Source organism: Sphaeramia orbicularis, chromosome 13 (genome assembly GCF_902148855.1).
Source record: "Sphaeramia orbicularis chromosome 13, fSphaOr1.1, whole genome shotgun sequence".
NCBI classification, from domain to species: domain Eukaryota; kingdom Metazoa; phylum Chordata; class Actinopteri; order Kurtiformes; family Apogonidae; genus Sphaeramia; species Sphaeramia orbicularis.
In genome coordinates this window covers 14,774,724-14,792,926 of record NC_043969.1, presented here as the reverse complement: position 1 = coordinate 14,792,926, position 18,203 = coordinate 14,774,724, and the positions used below count along the sequence as shown (strand labels likewise).

Genomic DNA, 18,203 nt, shown 5'->3' with positions numbered 1-18,203 from the left:
TGCTGAACTGTGTCAATTATAAAAAGAAATGCTGTCTTAAGTAAACTATTTAAGTGCCCTTTATATAATGTAATACCTCTATGTAATTTGTGTGTTGGTTTGCTTGTGATATGTTGTAATCACAATGAAGCTGTTTTCATACATGTATACAATAGTGATGCTGTCAGAGTTCTGGTCCAAAAATCAGGTTTACTGTTAAACCTCAGTTTGTTTACATCAATTAAAGGGGGCTACTCTGTTTTCAGATCCAGAAAGACTAACAAACTACGTAAAATCTGCCTTCATTTATTGCACTTTAATAATGTGACTTTGGTTTTTTATTGCTTGTAAAAGAAAAAAAATTATAATAACTGCCTTTAATTACCCTGTCTAACATAAAGTATAACTGCAAATAAAATGTCAAATCGTCAGTGCATGTATTTCATTCAAAGTAAAACACATTTATGTCAAAATAAAACAGACAAATGTAGTGTGTACTTTGAACTCTTGAATGTTTTATAACTGCGACTTTTAAGAAGCATACCAACAGCTGAATGCAATAAACCTGACAAATTGTAATAACGTTGTTCGGTATAATCTGTCTAGCAGCAAACCCTCCTATAATAATGATATCTCAATCACAGTTTTAGCTGTGCCACTGTTAATATACAAAGCAGAATTGACCAAAAGCGCAATTATGCTCTTTATTGCACCCATCTGGGCTGCTGGGTGCAGTCTGAGATTAAACAGGCTCTAAACATTTAACTGCTCAAACTCATTAGCTGGATCTAGAATATTAAGGTCAACCATGCAAGTACATATCTTTAGTATGCTGTGCGTGGGGCTTACTTTGACACAAAAAACAAACATAGGTAAGCCTTGTAAATTACTGTGAATATTCCAGGGAATTACAATCTGTTGACACTAATTTCAGAGTTGCTGAAGCGCAGAATCTCAAGAGCTGAAATATGAGGTAGAAGGCTTCATAGTTGGGGAGGTAAGGTGGTGCTGATGTGAAGAACTGGGAGACTGCGGTGTCTGACCTGAGGAAAGATGGTAGAAGTTTTGAAGAGTTACTGTCAATGTAATGATTATGGTAAGAGTGCTGAAACATTCACTGCAGCTACCAACATTCTCAGACTGCGGTAAGATATATATACCTGTATTTTCCAGCACTAGCTTAGTCACTTACATTCATGATATACTATACATTATTTACTACGGCAGCCTGGAGGATCAGTTGCTGGGGTAAGGAGGGTTACTGATACATAAGTATTCAGTGAGCATCTGTACAGAATCTGAACAGAAACCTATTTTTGCTCAATGGTTCTCTATCCTCTGCTACCCTTGTCGTAAGCCTTTTTTTTTTGCTTTTCTTGTCCTTTGCTGCCCCCATTTATTCCACATTAGAAGATACAACATACAAACATCCCATGTACGTCTACGTAGTTCATCTTCATGTACATGCGTGAATCAGTATAAACTTAGAAATTCAGCCAGGATGGAAAAACCTAAAGTGAAACAACCTGTCATCTGCTCAGTTTTCATATTCTCATCGAAGCCCTGGTGTCTCTGGTAGGCCTCAAAGTTGACCGAGGCATCGTCCTCTGACAGGCTGTGAGGGACTTGGCTATCACCAGGGCGACAGACTTCAAATCGTATCCATCGGTAGCTGTTAAACAAGAAAAAAAAGCCTTTAAACCCAATGATGTTGCTTGTTAGAAACATAAATAACATCACTAATATACAGAGTGGGGAAGCAAAATTTACAATATTTTGAGGCAGGGATTGAAAGACAGTGTATGACCAATTAGTTTATTCAAAATCATGAGAATTTAAATCTTCAAATCATATTTTACTGCATTTCTAACGGTCTTGTTGTCTACCTCAAGTTCAATTGCCATTTTTCTCATGGATTTGGTTGGATCCTTTAGGATTTTGGATTTGAGAGCTTTAATAAAAGCTTTGGTACGTTTTTTTGTTGCTTCCTCCACTTCCAGACTTTCTCGTAATAGTTTTGCTCATAGTCATTCTCTTCTTTACATTATAAACAGTCTTTATGGACACTCCAACTATTTTTGAAATCTCCTTTGGTGTGACGAGTGCATTCAGCAAATCACACACTCTTTGACGTTTGCTTTCCCGATTACTCATATGGGCAAAAGTTTCTGAAAAGGTATGGATAATAGTGTTAGGTATGATTATGACATCAATATATGTTTGGTTTCAAAACAAGTGACGTAGTGCCTGCTGAGAAAAAACAACTAAATGTTCATTGTAAATTTTGCTTCCCCACCCTGTACACTGACTACACCACCAGTAACCTGATAAAACACTGAACAACTGAATGTTCAGATAGAAAATTTAGTTCTTTGCTTTGGATTAATGCTCAATACATCAGGTTCCAGTGTTCATTATAGTTTTAGGACACAAAGTTTTGATACAGAAAAGCTGAGTTTGCTGTCTTTGTTTTAAAATGTTCTGCTTCAGCTGAGTTTCAATGCTTCACAAAGTTCACATCTGTCCAGGCTTGTTAATGTTTTCCAGTGTAGGAAGTTTTAAATGATTCAACAGCGTAAACCTCACCCTGAGAAACACCGAGCTTAATCATACAGACTGGAAAATATGTTACTGCTAATAACTACTGTGACTGAATGACACTTATATTCTCTGTCCTGCATAGTTCATAGTTTTTTTTCCAAGTTTTGCAAGAATATCTGCATATATTGTATTTAGACGATGTTACCTACACTGCACTTATAGAAATAAAAGATTAAAGTCAACATGACATCACAACTGACACCCAGTTCTTTGCCCTTGTATCCTTCTAATTAATAATTTACACTCAGGGATGTCAAGTGAACCCTGTGTTGTTGTCAGATTCAGTGAAGAGGCTGACTTTACTTGCAACATTTCCGCGCTCCAGGACAACTCTGGATGAGATTCTGGATGGTGGGATGAGAGAAGCCGAAGAAGTCTGCTCCTGATGGTACGATGGGCGCCACAGACTTGGAACTGGAAGAGGTTCAAAGAGGATATAATTAAATTGGATCCGATGCAAGAGATAAAACATAGATTTCAGAGAATACATACATATGAGACACAGTATACCAAACTTAGACCTACTTTTTATTCTTAACCTATGCAGAAAAGAACCAAGCATCTGTTGATACCTGACAAACAGGAAGAAAACTCCAAGGTACTCTTTTTTATTTAATCATTAAAATGCCTTTATTCTCATGGCATGGTCATGTATAGACCTTAAAACACACTTTAACATGTTTCGGCTTCAAGCCTTTATCAGGAAGTAAAAAAAAGAAAAAAAAAACAAAACCTGTTGATACCTGACAGATGCGATGGCCTTGAGGAGATTGGAGTGGCACGTCAGAGCAGAGGAGGCTACGATGGCATTCTGAGGATCTTCTTCAGGCACGATTTCAAACTAGGGGAACATTGTTGGAAAAATGTTTTAAAGTTCCTACATTTCATTGGCGCGTATCATTCAAGGATCTTTCGAAGTATTCAAAGGTTGTTTTATTGTCATTCAATTCTGCTCATATATGAAAATCGAAGAAAATTAGTTTTCTGAAGTTGTGTATAGGTCAGTAGACAACACTACATAAAATAGAGCAAATGCAGTAGAATAGAATAGAATAGAATAGAATAGAATAGCCTTTATTGTCATTGTGTGTACAATTAAATTAGGACTGCAACTCCAGTCAGCGCAACAATATTAATAAAAAAAAAACAAAAAACAATACTTCAAAAAATACGAACTTCAGAGAATGAGTATAGAGTAAATATAAAATTACAAAAACTGAAAACAAGATAAGAAAATAGAATGTAGTAAAATAGAATAGATTAAAAATAATCATAAAATATGAATAAACAAAATATTAACTATAATAAAAAATAATATATAAAACCAGCAGGGAAAAGGACAATATATATAGGACTAAACATAATCTAAACACTTCATATAATATAAGGCACCTAAAACACAGAGTACACACAGTCATGTACTGTGATGAAATGATTTCAAGCTACAAATACAAATATGTGGTGGAATGACGGACACAACTGTGACTATGTACCTGTGGACCTGTTCCTCCATCCTTGATTTGGCAGGTGTAGAGGCACTGCTGGTCAGGGTTTTTCATGCTGGCAAACACCCGTGTGCTGCAGAAGCCCACTGGATAGATGGCACACTCGTCATGGAATAACATTCTGTCTGTGATGATCTGGAGACCAGCCACAGGTTTGAGTATTTAATTAGTGTCAGCTTTCAGCTTTTGGTTATGGACATATATAACCTTTATAGCTAGAACAGAATGATAAAACTGTGCTACAAACTATTACCATGAGGACAGTACAGTATGTTGGAAAAGAGATCAGAAGTTTTTCTTGATTGCAATGCTGTGATAAACAAATGTACAAAATGTGAGTCAGTTCACACTCTCACCTCTCCCAGACTGTAGACAGTTAAACCTCCCAGTACGATAGGAAAGACAGGACGACCAGATGAGTCCAGAGGAATGGGCTGCACCAGCTTGCGGGAACCATCTGCTAGTTTTCTCTTTTTGGACATCTTTCTTGGAACTAAAAGAGACGGGAGACTATAAATACTGATAAACTATACATACACCCAATGTTTCACAGGGAAATACGGGGTGTCCACAAAGTCTCTTTACAATCTAAAAAACATATTACAAAAGCAATTGATGAGATATGGTAATCAGATTTGTTCTATGTACTCAGTGGTTATCAAAGTTTTTAATCACACTAAATTTGTGTATTCCAGGTATCCTGTTGACGAAACAGGTTCTGTTAAATAAACCCCTAAAAAATGGCTAATCCTCAAGAAAAGGCACAATGTGAACCGTGGTTTATTAAAACAAAATCAGATATGCAGACTCAGCAAAACCACAGGATTAAGTATGAAAGACATCTACCATCACGTCCATTAATTCGTGCATTAGAAGGGATGGTCCAATTCCCTGACCACCTCGTTCACCAGATATCGCTGCCCTGGATTTCTGTTAATGGGGTTATGTAAAATATGATCGTGTATCGAACAAAGATACGGGACATCAACGACCTGAAGGAAAGGATCACTGATGCCACTGACACCACTGCTGAGGCTATGCTACAGCCAATATGGCAAGAAATCCGGTACTATCTTAATGTGCTTTGTGCAACTAATAGTGTCCATATAGAGGTGGATTAAATTAAGCAAAAAAAACTTCAGTATCTACTTTTCATTCTGTAACAATTTCCACAAATGAGTCTATTCATTTGCTTTTGTAATTAAGTTGTTAAATTGTAAAGAGATTTTACGGACACCCTGTGTAATGCTACACTTACGTTCTTCTTTTCCATTCTCCCTGGCTCGCTCCTTTCTTTCTTTCTTGGGTTTTTTAAGTGGTCCTTCATCCCCAGTTGGCGCTGATGGCAGGTTATGACCTGCAGACAGGCCTGAAGACCCAGCAGGTCCTGAAGTCATTGCCACATTCTGCACAGGTGGATGAGAGCTGGAGCTGGGTGTCGGCAGGATCTCCCCCTCTGACAATGACTGGTACTGCAACAATGACTTCAGTAAGAACCTGATGATGAAAATCAGTGTTAAGGTCACATGTAGTGAAAACCATACAAAAACATGGTACATGCTCACACTGCAGCATCATCACAGAACTTATTCATCATCACCACTCCTTTACATACTAGTCCCCCTCTATCATATACTATATGATAAGCAGGATACCTTTCCACCTTAACTCACTTTAGACCAATGACAGTTATTTAAAAAAATCACTGTTTTATCGCAATCTTTTGAGCTACCTGTAATTATTTTAAATGAATGCCATAATAATCATTCACTTTTATAAAAACGCCTCAAAAAAAAATTACAGACATGCCATAGTTATATCACTAGTTCACATAATTTTCCACTCATTTGTGATTTGATTGACTGTCAAAATGATGCTCACTGTGCCACCTTCATCTCGAGGCAACTGTCATTATCAATAATTTCTTATGTTTCAGGAACAGGTTTGTGTGTAAGTTATTATACCAGATCTGCTTTGTGTAGTTTTTGTTTGCAAGCTAACGAGGTAAACTGAAATGAAGATTTTTATTTATATTTTTTAGTGTTCAATGCTGATAAATGGTTCTTCTTCATTAGGTATACTGTATGTTTATAAATTATTTATATTCATTTTTTTTTTTTTTAAACTAACTCACCTCCGCTCTTCCTTTGCTCTCAGAAATTTCTCTTCTAAGTGGGCAACCTCATCACAGAGGGCTGCATTCTCCTGTGGGTAAAACAGCCATGAAATTTTTCTAAATAAATAAAGAGCTGTGTGCTGTATCCTTACTGGAATATTGACAATAACTTTAGTTGTAACCTTTATACAATTTTCCAGTTATGCATGATATCACAAATCAATAGTGTACTCACAAATATCATTGCACGAGCTGCTTTCCGTAACCTGAGATACTTGAGCCGATATTTTTCATTCTGGTTCTTTCGCTGACCTCTCTTCACCTTTGCTTTATGCTCTGATGAACTTGCAGGAGATGGAAATGCAGGTGCCGGGGTACCTGAGCCAGAACTGGATATGGTATTCTGGGTCGGGGATCCGAGGAAGGACTGGGCAGTGAAGGCCTGCAGGGCCTGCTGCCGCTCCTCATCAGTCTGTGAAGAGACAGAAGAGGAGAAAGACACACATGTGTTTTTGTGCACTGACACCACCTGACGTTTGTGCTGCTGTTGCCTTCAGGATGATGGATGAAAATGCAGACCATCATGTAAATAATAAAATAAGAAGCGATGCAGCACACAAACAATGCCAGTTATTAAAATTAAAATGGACATGAGATTTAAAAAAAAAAATAACATTAATGTCTCTCAGCTAAAGAACTCCTCAAGTACGATTTGAATCTCATACCCCTTTTATTCTGAGGCACAGATCCCAAGAGATGAAAGTTTTTACTACTTTTTTTTTAATCTTATGCAACCTTTTTTTTAACCAATACCTATGATTGCTAGTAGCTGTGATATTTCTTATGCTGATCAGCTAAAATCTTGCCAAATCTTCAGCCATGTTGAAATGGAGTATAACACAGTAATTTACTGATTTAAAGCTGGTAAAATAAGTAAACATTTGCATCTATTCCACAGTAAATCTGTGATTTAGTATTAGACGTGTAATTTTCCAAGCATTTATCCACGGCTGACACAAAGGTCAACCAGTTTCTAATGTCATGATCAGGTTTTGTGTGAAAGCAGCATTTGTGTCCCATATAACTCACCAGCAGCGCAAAGACTCCGTTTCTGTTCTCAATCCTCTTGAATCTCCTGCTGCCTTTTTGTGTCTGAAACATAACGTGAGACTGAGGCCAATGCAACGGGCTGAAGATGCCAAATTTGATCCCCAAAAGCTGGGAGTAAATTAGCCCATAATTCAGATTGCTCATATGTCTGGACAAGGCCTATGTGTCTGAGCATCTGTTCCTGGAATCGCAGCAGAGCCAAGTCCGCACCAATTTAAAATCATAAAGGTGATGACAAAGAAGCAGGATGGAAAAAAAGAATATGTGATAGAAAAGATGTTAACAAAAGTACACATGGAGCATGTCCTGTAAGAAGTGAACTAACTCAAATGCTAAGCGGAGGTGCAAGTTATTATATTCAACAGCAGAGGCTGCTGTCAGACTGAATCTCAAATTGTATTTCTTACCTCACGGTACATGACAGCCTCCAAGCTTGACTTTGCACTAACAACAAGAAAACAAGATAAGAAGAGTTTTTAGCTTAAGCAAAATGTGGCAGATTTCAAATTGCTAACATAAATACAACACACCTGATAAACAAAAGATGCCTATGAGTTGCTGACATTTATCTTACTAGTCTCATTCATCTGTTTTATTTCATCTAATATACCACAAAACAACAAATGTTAATCTTCATAGTTGTAAATTGATAATATAATAATGATATACTGTCATAAAACCCTACACTGCTATTCATATCTTGACTTATAAATGCACATAAGTAAAGACATGCTGTATGTATTAAAATTAGATGGTTGCTGTACTTGGACTGAACAAGTCCTCGGTCAATGATTCTCTGCTTGATCTCCTTTATGTGCATAGGCCGGCCTGCTTCCTCCAGGACAATCTACACGAAAGAACAAATACACTCACCACATGAATACTGAGCAGTTCACAGCACTGTAGTTGGACTCATTAAAAGCATCACAATGAAATATTAATAATGAATAGTCGATACCTGTGCAGCATCAAGCCATGTGAGGTTTGGCTTTTCAGCAATTTCAGTGGGAGGTTCACTGAAAAGAGCAAAATTGTAGCCATTACTCTGAGCAATGTCATTATTTGTTTGGCAAAAAGTCATGCAATGTTTTGTTAATCTCAAGATACACAAGGAAGATGCCTCATTTGCAGTAAAGTTGAGGAACAAGAGACATTAATAACAAAAATAATCCAAGTTGTGGTTCAGAAAACAATAAACCCTAAAGACTAACTGAAGAAACTATACTGACAGTCAATGAAAATGTCCAGGTCAATAATTTATTATATTTTGCAATGATGAGTTTGGGAAGTGTTTGATTTGAAATGTTTCAATTGAATAGTGTGCACAGAACTCATTAATGAGTCTTACACTTTCCAAACATTTTTCACTAGGCTTCAGGGAGTGGGAGTGGTCCTTAAGAAACGGGTCAAAGTGCTGTTTTGGAGAAAAACAAACATTTGTACACCGTTTAAAGGATGGGTTGTGAAGCTTTTATAAAGGCCATGAAAAGGCCTAAATTTTTACTCCTTACATCCAAGATGCCACGGTTAAATCCAGACAAACGCTGTTGGTGGGGACAACACTTGTTATTGAAGCTGGAACTTTGCAATGGCAGGGTAGCCATTTGGTTTGGATTGGACATTGTCATTGCTTACAGCAATTGCGAATTCATTATTTGTTTCATCTCTTGCTATGTTAATTTATTGATCTGTACAGCTTCTACATAATTTCACAGCTTCGTAATAAAATAATTTTTTATAAACGTCACCTGGATGTTTTCATTGACTGTCAGTGTAGAACAAGAAGTAAGATATAATAATGGTGATAAAAACAACAGAAGGTAATTTTGCAACATGCTTAAACAACAAAAACCCATTTAGACTCATTAAAGAAATTAAAATATAAGGCAAGTAAGTTAGCTACAACAAGAGCAGCTAGAAGTACAACAAATATACAGAAAAATACTGTTTTTATATAGGCACATATAGTAAATTGCACAGTTCTGCAGCAGTAGCACGTTTTGTCTCAGGCAGATAAACTAGGTGAAGTAAATAAATCTTGCATTGAAAATCATACTGTTATAACAACCTCTCCAGTGTTTCTGCAGTCCCAGACAGACTTGCAATGCTGTCCAGTGCAGGAAACAGAGAGTAGTTTCCCTGTCCGTCAGCCTCCATCTCGGATTCAAAGGTGTTGAGTGACTCCATAGGAGCCTCTGTAATGGAAATAAATAAACAGACAATACGTGTATTCTGTCTGCAGACACGAACCTCATACACACAGCTACAAGCAAACCTGGCTTCCACTAAAAACAAAACGCACATAAGACACTATATACTGCTCAATGTTACACTTGCTTATAAGTGCTTACAAAACATAGAAATCTAACTCTGGGCTAAAATCACAACACGTACCTTAATCAACCTGTAACAAACCAAAAAACCCAGCACTCTCTCTTTGTGCTCCGGACTGTTTGTTTCCGTGTGTTCCAGCCGGAACCTTTTCTCGTGTTCATTACATTGTTTACATGTACAGAAGCTAAACGCTAACGTTACTAACGATACCGACAGGTTATAACAACCAAAAAATGCGGGACATTTACGGAAAATATGTGATCATGACATATATTTATTTGAATGACAGTAAACTGTGCGTACAAAGAGCGAAAATAAGCCGGGGAAAATAAATCAATTGCAGAAAAAAGACACCTACCTGGTTTTGTTGCACATCGGACGTTATTAATGATACCATCATCACCGGATATCCTCCTCGTTTTATTTTGGGTGTTAATGTTATTTGATTTGCGATCTACGTGGTAGGTATCAGAAATTAGAACCGATTAGAGAATAGACTGAAGTTACGGAAGCGTATTGTTTTCACACAAAAAATAAAATTTGGCTCTGTTTTTCCGAATTAACGACATAATTATTTCGCAATTACGAGAAAAAATAAGTAAAAAAAACAAAAACTCGACTGTTTTTCTGAATTAACGAGATACTGTTTTTTTTTTTTTTGAATAATAATAATAATAATAATAATAATAATAATAATAATTCGGCTCTGTTTTTCTGAATTAACGAGATAATTATCTCGTAAAAACAGAGCCGATTTTTTTTTTTTTTTACTTATTTTTTCTGGTAATTACGTGATAATTATCTCGTTAATTCGGAAAAACAGAGCCGAATTTTATTGTGAATGCAATACACTTCTGTATAAAGTAACTCGAAACTTAACATAAAGATGGTTAATGATGAATAAATGAAAGTAATTAATTGACAACATAAAATATTGTTGTAATATTAACTATCTGGATAGATGTTGGATATTGGAAAGACAATTTCAGAATAAACAAAGATATGGTTGATTGTTAAACATACAAGTTACAAGCATGAGGGAGCTAAATAGTTCAGTTATTACACAGTGTAGATCTGACCAAAATCTTGATTCCTCTACAAAATTTTCCAGATTCTTCTCCATTGACAGAAAGTAAAGATATTTATGTTTCTCTTGGGGGAAAAATGCAGCTATATCACATCACACATTGCAGCATGACAACATCTGGAAAAGTGATCAATTTCTTGCTGATCTGGAAAATGATATACAGCTGAAAGCAATTTTTAAATTTAATTTCTAAATCCACTTAATTTAATGCTATTGAGCATAGTTTTGAACATAGTAACTTCAGATTTGGTATTTACAGCGTATTGGTCTTTTTTTTTTTTTTTTTTTTGTTCTTTTTTTCAAACTCAAGCCTGATAACAGAACAGCACTGACATTGAAATCACAACCGCTTTACTCCAAGTAACAAAACACTTCATAGAAACATAACTCCAGATCCTGTGCATGTTTTAATGGGCACTGAATTGAATTATATAATGTTTTGTTTTGTTTTTTGTTTTTTTAGTGCATTTACAATTTAATGAAATTATGTAGTATGGTGGATGTGATCCAATGAGGTGAGGATCTGTAATTTTGTGACTTATTTTTTTCTAAACAGAGTTAATGTAGTTAAATAATTGAAATTTACAGCATGGAAGCACAAAAATACTAAAGCAAATGATGAATGGGATTCAGATGAGAAATTCCTTCATTCAGACACTGTATGTTATTTCCATTTCCATTCCGCATTCATTAACCCATATATTCCATTATCAGGATGGAAGAATTGTGTTCAAATACAGATGACTTAAAGTAATTACAAGTAGCTTGCACCAAGTTTGGATACCTTTCCAAGTAGAATTCGTCTTAACATAAAGCATATTGTGCTTGCATGGTGGCTTCAGTGGAAGTGGTAAAGTTTTTGGCAGTATGCAGTGGTGCACAATGAAAATATATATCCATACCAATTATGGTTCTTTGAAACTGTTCTGAACATTTTATGAAAAGTTTTGAGTGACAGACATGGCATATAAAAGTTATAGAGTCTCAAACCTTACATGAACTCGCTTTTCTCCTCAATTTTCTTCAGTTTGAGTTCAGCTTGTCTGGAAAATGTTTTTATAACATAGTTTATTAAATATTTTATGTTTTCATTCATTTAAAAATACATTTACACCACTTTTTTTTTAATTGAATTAAAAGATTCATTTGACTCTCTTCTATTATTGTTAATTGCTGATTAATGATTTGGTCACTTCTACTTCCTTACTCTGTGCTCTCACACAACACCAAATCCTTTATTCAACCACATTCTTGGAAACAGAAATGACTCAGTCCTTGTTATATATCAGATTTCTTCTCATGTGGCTTAAATTGAGCCAAATAAGCACTGTGGCTCTAATCCTTGAATTGCACCATTGAGAAAAACAAAGATGCAAAAGACAGATGAGAAGATGCAAAAACATTTCCAAATGTTTCCAAATAGATCAACTTGTTTGCTATTTATTGTGTAAGACATATCCTGTTTTTGCAATAGACACAGTGAAATTGTACATGAGTTAAGACACATGATGTTTAATAATAATTTCACATTTCCATGATCTTATTATATAGTTCTCTATATTTGTTATTTATTCATTTCATAAAGTCATTTTTGTTTATTTCATGATGAACTTGCTGAGATCATTGAACAATGTTTAAACCAATTATAGTCATTATTGTCCTTTACCTCAGGAGCCGAACAAATATATGAGTCTGACATGTTTTCCACATCATCTATATAAAACTGCCATAAACATGACAAACTGATATGAAAAATAAGTGTTAAAATGCAGTGTCTGTTCTTTTTCAGTAGCAGTTGAGCCAGCCGTAGTTCAGCAGTACACGCATCACTCTCCTGTATGGTAAGTAGTACTCGCTCTGTCTGGGGCCATTTGAGAAATACAGATATCCTGGGGAGAGGAGGATTTGAAGTTTATATCCAAATGTGCACTTAAATATAATGGATGGCACATTTTTGTAGCCAAAGGTTAGCTTTTACTTGTTTAAAATCTGAAAAACCATGTTTCTCACCATAGTTCTCAAAGGCGGCATCTACTTTGGAGCCAATGCCACTGAAATCCTGAGTGATGTATCGTGGGTAACCATAGTCCATTTGATTCCTTGCCTCATCATAACTGTTAAAGTGAAATGAGAAATAGTTTTTACTAAGGTTTGTACATGTATTTAATATCTTTGTAAAGCTTTGTTTAACACCAGTGGACACATTATCTTACTAAAAATGACCAGCGACCAAAACTCACCTCCAGTATTGGTTCTTTACAAAAATGAGTGTCTTCCCAGTAGATGACACATAGACGGCCGCATCCACTTTTCTGACTGAAGAGGGAAGGCCGAGGTTGGTGATGGACTTCGGATATCCTGGAATAATTCTTTTTGAGTATGCTCTGATGCCCCAATACTGTCGACCTGTGGCAAAAAGGCTAAAATGTATTAAAATCATGTTCAGCTTTAGATAGATTTGAACATTTAGATTCATTTATTAAATATATTTATTCCTGACCTTCAAAAAGGTAAAAAACATTCTCATTCGGAACTTCATAAGCAGCATCAACACTGTTTATGCCAGACCATCTTCTGCTCACTTTAGTTAACCGGATTCCTTGGGCTGCTGTAGTCTTTCTCCAATAATATCTGTTGGGAAATTTACTTTGAAGTGTCAAAAGATGAAGGCCTAATATTTTGCATAAAGTCATAGAAACAGAAAATACCCATTTTTGAAGAAGAACAGGTCTCCTCTGATCGAGGTAGCAGCATCAAACACCAGATCACGACTGCAACGCTCATTTCCAGGGAACGGCTGAGGATCTGGGTCTGTTGGTTCCTCTGGCTCTGGTCCAGGTTCTGGAGTAGGACGTGGTTTAGGTTTTGGTTTTGGTGTTGGTTGTGGTGTTCGGCTACCTGAAAGTTGGAGTTACAAATATCTTGAATCAACTTCATTATAATTTCTGATAATGACGATCATTTAAAAAAATAAAAGAAAAAGGTTTATGTCAAACACACTTGATACAATGATACAACATCAGAGTACAAAAAACTGTCCATTACATGGTCCCTGCCTTATTGAGACTGATACAAAGGTCAGTTTATGGAGAGATTGCCTTTACTATTCATTAATGAGATGCACCGTTGTATACAGTCCTCAGTGCTATTTTTCTTTACCATAAAGGGCTTGAACCCCTCGTCTGTCATCGTCTGGCAGCCTGTATCCATTTGTGTTGACATATTGGTAGGTGGGATACATCAGTGCTCGACGGTCCCTGGAGTGATCAAGGCCAAGAGCGTGGCCAAACTCATGGGCAGCGACCAGCAGCAGATTCACGCCTAAACGGTATAATTACAGGGAAAAGAACTGAGCCAGGCCTTAAAGATTGAGAGCAAAATCCATTTAACAAATTCATTGTGTATTTCATTTTACATGGTTATTTTTTTTTACTTGTTTTAGGAAAATTTATCTTACACAAAGATGTAACTATTTATTTATTTATTTCTAACATCAAATGGCTACTTTTCAAAATCTGGCCAGAAATAAACGAACAGAAGAGTTCGGTGACCACCCAGTTGAATATCCACATCATTCTGTTTTCTGCTTCTAATCAGAATTCAACTGCTACTCATTGAACATACTGAACCTACACATAATGTACATAGTACATTTACCTCTGCAGAGAGCAGGTCAAGTTACAGGTTAAAAAAATATTTACCCCTTCGGGTTAGAGTCCAGTTCTCATCATCATCGAAGTGTGTATCTCCACCTTGTCCCCGTCCAGGAGAGTTAGCATGAGCCAAAACTCCACCTGCTCCATCAAAAGGGTAAAAGTCCCCATGATCTGCAACAGAACAGATGTTATAGTGTAATCATTTGTTATTATAAGGACAGACTGTAAACCCTTCTTGCTTTTTCCAGACTCACATCCACCCTTGAAGAGAATCATGATGTCTGCTGTCCCGCTGTAGATTTGTTTGAAGTTCAGTGGGATCACATCACTGTAGAGCTCGAAGGCCTTAGCGATAGTCTCATCTACCTGACGTTGTGACAGATCTGGAGTGTACTGAGTGATCCTGTTCAAAATGAGTTACAGCAGAGGTCACCAACCCTGGTCCTCCAGATCTACTATCCTGCATGTTTTAGATGTTTCCCTCTTCCAGCACACCTGAAGGTTGTTATCAGGCTTCTGCAGAGCTTGATGATAGGCTTATCATTTGAATCATGTGTGTTGGAAGAGGGATACATCTAAAACATGTGGGATAGTAGATCTTGAGGACCAGGGTTGGTGACCCCTGTGTTATGGCATGTTTGTCATTACCAATATTATCACTGCAGGGAGATTTCGGTTTAATAAAGCAATGATATGACAAATGTTGTGAAAAAATGACATCCTCATAAAAGGTCCATTTACCTGTAGGTTATCAGACGTTTCTCCCATTTGGGTCTCCCAGGGAAGTGTCCATATTCGCTGATGTCTGATACTCCACATCTGGGTGCCTTCATCACCTCCAGTGTCTCATTATTCAAGGTGCCAGTCACCTGAATGTAAGTGATGGAAGGCAACAACAACAATTTTAACAGAATTACATGAGCTCTGATTAAATTTAACCTCCTGAGACCTAAGAAATGTCAGCAAAGTACAAGCTTTTTTTGTTTTTTATTAAATAAGTGCCTATATTGGAAACATCATGATGCAACAGTTTTTTCAGATGCAGTTTTTAAAATTTTTATGGAATGTCCTTTGTGGTGGACAGTTTTCTTTGCTTTTTTTTTTGTATAAAGTTGTGAAACTCATGTCCACAAATGTAGACAGAAAACCCATGGCTGGGTCTTGGGAGGTTAATTTATTTATTTTCACTATGGAATTAAAGTAGGTGTTATATTCCCTGTTACAAAATGAAGAATGGGCTATGCACAACCCCACTACTTCCTAAACTTCAGGTGGGTCCGTTATTTCCTGTCTTTCATTATTGGACACACTGATTAATCCAGGTGTGCCTAATTAATCAGTAGTCACAACAAGAAGTAGTAGACACGCCTGGATTAATCAGTGTGTCCAATAATGAAAGACAGGAAATACAGGACCCACCTGAAGTTCAGGAAGTAGGGAGGCTGTGCATAGAGTCCACTGACTATTAGAGCTAGTTTGAACCTTGAATTCACTGTAAATACCTCCAGGCCAAAGAAAGCCTGCATGGCTTCTAGACTGTCGCTGAAGGAGGTGTTGGTGGTGAGGCTTCGCAGTGTCGAATTTCTTGTTCCAATATCGGAGTAGAACTGAAAAAGATAACTCTGAGAGCAGCAGAAAAAAAAATTAACATGTGTCTATTTTGACACTTCTTACCTGACCACGCACTCTGTGTCTTAAGACTTTCAATTCATTTTCCAACAAGCAAGCTTCATCTTAGTCATTATCTGGTTAGTTGTGAATGTTGTGTATTGTTTTTTTTTACACACATACACACACATAGCATTACCTCAGCCAGGTCCTGGTCCTCTGGTGAAGTCGTCGGGGCAACAGTTGGTGCTGCATGACACTGGGCCAAACAACCCAGCAGCACCAACCAAAAGGCAGCCAGAGACATCCTGTTAAACCTTATCCCTTCTCCTTATCCACTGTGTTCTTGTATCTTTCTGATAGAATATGATAGAATAGTTCCTAGAGAAGGTAGATAAACTCATGTATGAGAGGGGGAAGGGGTCTAAAGAGTGACCCTCTGATAACACAGTGGGAGGAGCTGATATGGTTGATAATTGATGTATGGTTCATGTGGTCATGAAAAAATCTTAAAGCAAATGTTCTTTTCTCTTTGATCTTGTTTCCTTTCAGTGAGAAGCTTTATCAGGAGCTTTACTAGTTTTATCCCCTGTGCATTTGGATTTTCTATATCTCTTATTTCTATATCATGTCATGCAAACCTAACAAGTGGAATATTTTGATGACCTTAGATATTCATGGACCAGTTTGGTAAATACCTGACATCACATGGCTGTAGTTCTTGCAAAATATTACATCGAAACAAGAGGTTATTTATAAGGGCAGAAATAACACTTGTTTACAATCAACCTGCTCCTGAATAAAAGTAATGACACTTTTCTAAATTTGGGCCATTAATGAAAAAAACTAATGATGCAAATTGGCTAGTTGGCCATAGTTTTCAATATACAGTATTGTGTCGAAATATGAAAGTGTATGATTTGTATGAATGGGCTCAGGAGGTAGAGCGGAAGGGTTGGCGGTTCGAATCCCACTCTTCCCTAGTCATGTGTCCTTGGGAAAGACACTTCACCCACCTTGCCTCCAGTGCCACTCACACTGGTGTATGAATCCGTATGAATGTTTGGTGGTGGTCGGAGGGGCTGTTCGGTGCCCCAGGGCAGCTGTGGCTACAGATGTAGTTTACCACCACCAGAGAGTGAATGAATAATTAATCACTAATGTAAAGTGCTTTGGGTGCCTTGAAAAGCGCCATAGAAATCTAATCCATTATTATTATTATTATTATTAATTAATGAGAGAATGGGTTATAATGCAAAACAAATGTTAGTCTTATTTTACCACTTCCACTTCAAGACACTCACAGCACCTTCACTGTTCACATTTTTTCTAGTGTAAATCTGTTAACCCTCAAAGACTTAAACATCCACTGGCACTGAAAGTATCTGCTGATCTAGAATGTTTAATAACTTTTGACCCACTAATCCTATCAAAGCATTTAAATAATTCAGGTAAATTGCAGTTTCTCAGCTTTTCAGCAGCATCAATATATTCATTGGATGTGCAGAGGCTCCACAGTAAACATAGAAACACTGTCATTTTCTGCAACACTGATTCACTGCTAAAGCCCATGTAGTTTGACAAATGACAGTGGTTGTAGACCTCTGCTTTTACGTTCAGTTAATGGTATATTTTGCTGAAAAAGTCACTGTTTCTTCAGTTGTCTTTGTTTTGACATCATAAGCTTTGAATTAACTCTGAGTTTTTGTGAACATCCACGTGATCAGTAAATTGAATACAGGAAAGTACTTTCTTTTTTGCTGAAATAATGTAAAATACAAAGGCTAATATCATTTAGGAAGAGTTAATCATTTTGGAAGTTAAATGTTAAAACAAAAATTTCTGTGACTTTAAGGATTAAATCAATGTTCATAAACCCATATGTAACATAGGTTTATGTACATATGTAATACCATTTTATGTAATACCTTTATGTAATAACACTATCTTATGTCTTGAGAACACTCACCATCCAGTACTTATGTCATTTGTTTTACAATTCATCTTATCAAAGTATTTAAGATTTAACATACATTTTTTTTTTTTTTTATCTTTGCAGATCTTCTTGAAATCCAAGGTGGACAAAATTGTCAAATTATGTTTTTTATTTCCTAATTTAATCTAGATTTTTTTTTTTTTAGGTTATAAATAAATAAATAAACAAGTGGTTCCAGGCACAACAAACCCCACCCCTCGCATGTATTGTA

General features: G+C 36.5%; 2 protein-coding genes across 3 annotated transcripts; both read right to left on the bottom strand.

The window, feature by feature from the left end:
- Positions 1 to 203: 203 nt before the first annotated feature.
- tbrg1 (transforming growth factor beta regulator 1) lies at positions 204 to 9,845 on the bottom strand. 2 transcript variants are annotated; one of them, XM_030152587.1, is made up of 15 exons: positions 9,706 to 9,845; positions 9,380 to 9,506; positions 8,270 to 8,327; positions 8,076 to 8,158; positions 7,719 to 7,755; positions 7,291 to 7,353; positions 6,437 to 6,673; positions 6,220 to 6,290; positions 5,344 to 5,582; positions 4,442 to 4,578; positions 4,074 to 4,220; positions 3,324 to 3,421; positions 2,884 to 2,994; positions 1,506 to 1,651; positions 204 to 1,022 (listed from the first exon to the last, which is right to left on the bottom strand). In XM_030152587.1, the coding sequence occupies exons 2-15, from the start codon at positions 9,496 to 9,498 to the stop codon at positions 934 to 936; spliced, it is 1,635 nt and encodes a 544-aa protein (XP_030008447.1). In that variant the 5' UTR covers positions 9,499 to 9,506; positions 9,706 to 9,845; the 3' UTR covers positions 204 to 933. The 2 variants fall into 2 exon arrangements, with proteins under 2 accessions (XP_030008447.1, XP_030008449.1); XM_030152589.1 differs by lacking the exon at positions 7,291 to 7,353.
- A 2,672-nt stretch (positions 9,846 to 12,517) lies between these two features.
- Positions 12,518 to 16,303, bottom strand: LOC115431656 (collagenase 3-like). Its single transcript, XM_030152219.1, has 11 exons — positions 16,196 to 16,303; positions 15,891 to 16,010; positions 15,130 to 15,257; positions 14,643 to 14,791; positions 14,434 to 14,559; positions 13,892 to 14,053; positions 13,441 to 13,630; positions 13,233 to 13,363; positions 12,973 to 13,138; positions 12,743 to 12,846; positions 12,518 to 12,621 (listed from the first exon to the last, which is right to left on the bottom strand). The coding sequence occupies exons 1-11, from the start codon at positions 16,301 to 16,303 to the stop codon at positions 12,518 to 12,520; spliced, it is 1,488 nt and encodes a 495-aa protein (XP_030008079.1).
- Between the last annotated feature and the right edge of the window lie 1,900 nt (positions 16,304 to 18,203).